We start from the raw sequence: 1,632 nt of genomic DNA on the forward strand, positions 1-1,632 counted from the left end.
ATATATATATATATATATATATATATATATATATATAAGAATGTATTCATAACATATTAATATGTATTTTTCAATGATAGTGGTTAATTTTCACAGATATTTCTGAAATGTATAGAATGCATGCATAATATTTCTCCTCCAAGTGCAGCCTGAGTTGTCCCAGTACTCAGCATTCAGTGCACTATCACTGTAAAAACTCCTTAAGAACTGTGTTCTGGTAAGTAGTGTGCATGCTATGGATATCTCACTGTCTTTAAGAAGAAGACATCCAAAGGCTGTGATGGTCACAAACACCGAACACATTCCATCCAAACGCACTGCAAACCAGCGTGAAGTGGTCAAGAACAGGAACCAGGCCTCTGCCGGAGTACACATGACATTTTAAAGAACACATTATTAAAGTCAACAACTAATCCTGTAAGTGGCCCATTCCTTTACCGACCCGAGTGCAGATCTTGATGAGCATCAAACGTTTGCTGAAACCTTTCCTCAGCTTTAAAGGCACGAATGGTGCAGAGGCCTTGCAGTGAGGATGACAGATGGGAGAATACAGGACTTCGAGCTGGAAGAGCGCAAAATACACACAGCCATCAAGACCAGACTCACTAAACATACAGGACACACAGCAAAGATGCTCTAAAGAAACATTAATATTACTCTCAGATTTGACAGGAGAAAACTGAAGACACTCACAAGTGGATTCAATCCGCTTGACGTCTCGTGATGTCCGCAGGAAGTAGCGGCGTAGAAACAGGAAGCTGATCAACAGAGGAAGAACAGGAATCAGAATCCAAGGGATGACAGAAGACGCCACAGCAATGACTCCAATGATTTGCAGAAACACCTGTAGTGAATGAAAGCACAAAAGAGGGAGAGATATACATAATCTAAATTTAAATAAATACATGGAATTCATTTAAAGTTAAAAATAAATACATTTATTAAATAAACAAACAAGTAGAAACACTGCATCACAACGGTTGACGGCTGGGTCATTAAAGCACTTAGTGGTTTTGGTTGCTCCGTTTGACCACAAACATTTCTCAGAAAACACGGAAGAAAAAACGTCAGACTGCCATGACAGCATGACTCCACACTTTCTGTGTGAGATCTCATTTCAATTACCCATAATCCCCTGCTCTTATCCGTAACCGTGTTAATAACTTAAGGTTAGTGTTGGAATGACCACAGACTACGGTGGCACAGAAACTGACAAAACTGACATTACTGTGCTTGTGAGTTTGGGACTCGACATTTAGAAGAACCTCAATAACGTCATAGTGAATCTCCCTTCTTAAACTACTCCTCAAGAAACCGCTTTGGACGCTTCATCAGCGTGGTCACGTTCAGAACAGATTCCAGCATGCTGTTCACTATATAGTGCATGCCTACTACATTACAAAAATACTATCAGAAAATGTACACACGTTACATTTTTAATTCATAGTAGCATCACCTTGGAAATCAAACGGTTAATTTGCAAATGAATACATTTTTTGTTAAAATACCTGTTTGGTAATCCAAACAATGTTAAAAATGATAGATATTACTTACGAGTCAATCATCACACTAGAAATGGAAGATCGAGTCGAGCGCATAACATTATGGGATACAGTATATATATATATATAT

At 38.4% G+C, this 1,632-nt stretch overlaps 1 protein-coding gene across 1 annotated transcript in view; it reads right to left on the reverse strand.

Annotated features, from left to right (window-relative positions):
- Nucleotides 1–88: 88 nt before the first annotated feature.
- LOC107575944 (multidrug resistance-associated protein 4-like) overlaps nucleotides 89–1,632 on the reverse strand; it is a 22,790-nt gene continuing 21,246 nt past the window's right edge. The window contains exons 13-15 of the mRNA XM_016262249.1: nucleotides 694–844; nucleotides 443–562; nucleotides 89–359 (exon numbers count right to left, since the gene is read on the reverse strand). Coding sequence (XP_016117735.1) covers nucleotides 91–359; nucleotides 443–562; nucleotides 694–844 — 540 coding nt within the window. The 3' untranslated portion in view covers nucleotides 89–90. The remainder of the gene's footprint in view (nucleotides 360–442; nucleotides 563–693; nucleotides 845–1,632) is intronic.

The sequence above is a fragment of the Sinocyclocheilus grahami genome, unplaced genomic scaffold (assembly GCF_001515645.1).
Source record: "Sinocyclocheilus grahami isolate Dianchi unplaced genomic scaffold, SAMN03320097.WGS_v1.1 scaffold3032.1, whole genome shotgun sequence".
NCBI lineage: Eukaryota > Metazoa > Chordata > Actinopteri > Cypriniformes > Cyprinidae > Sinocyclocheilus > Sinocyclocheilus grahami.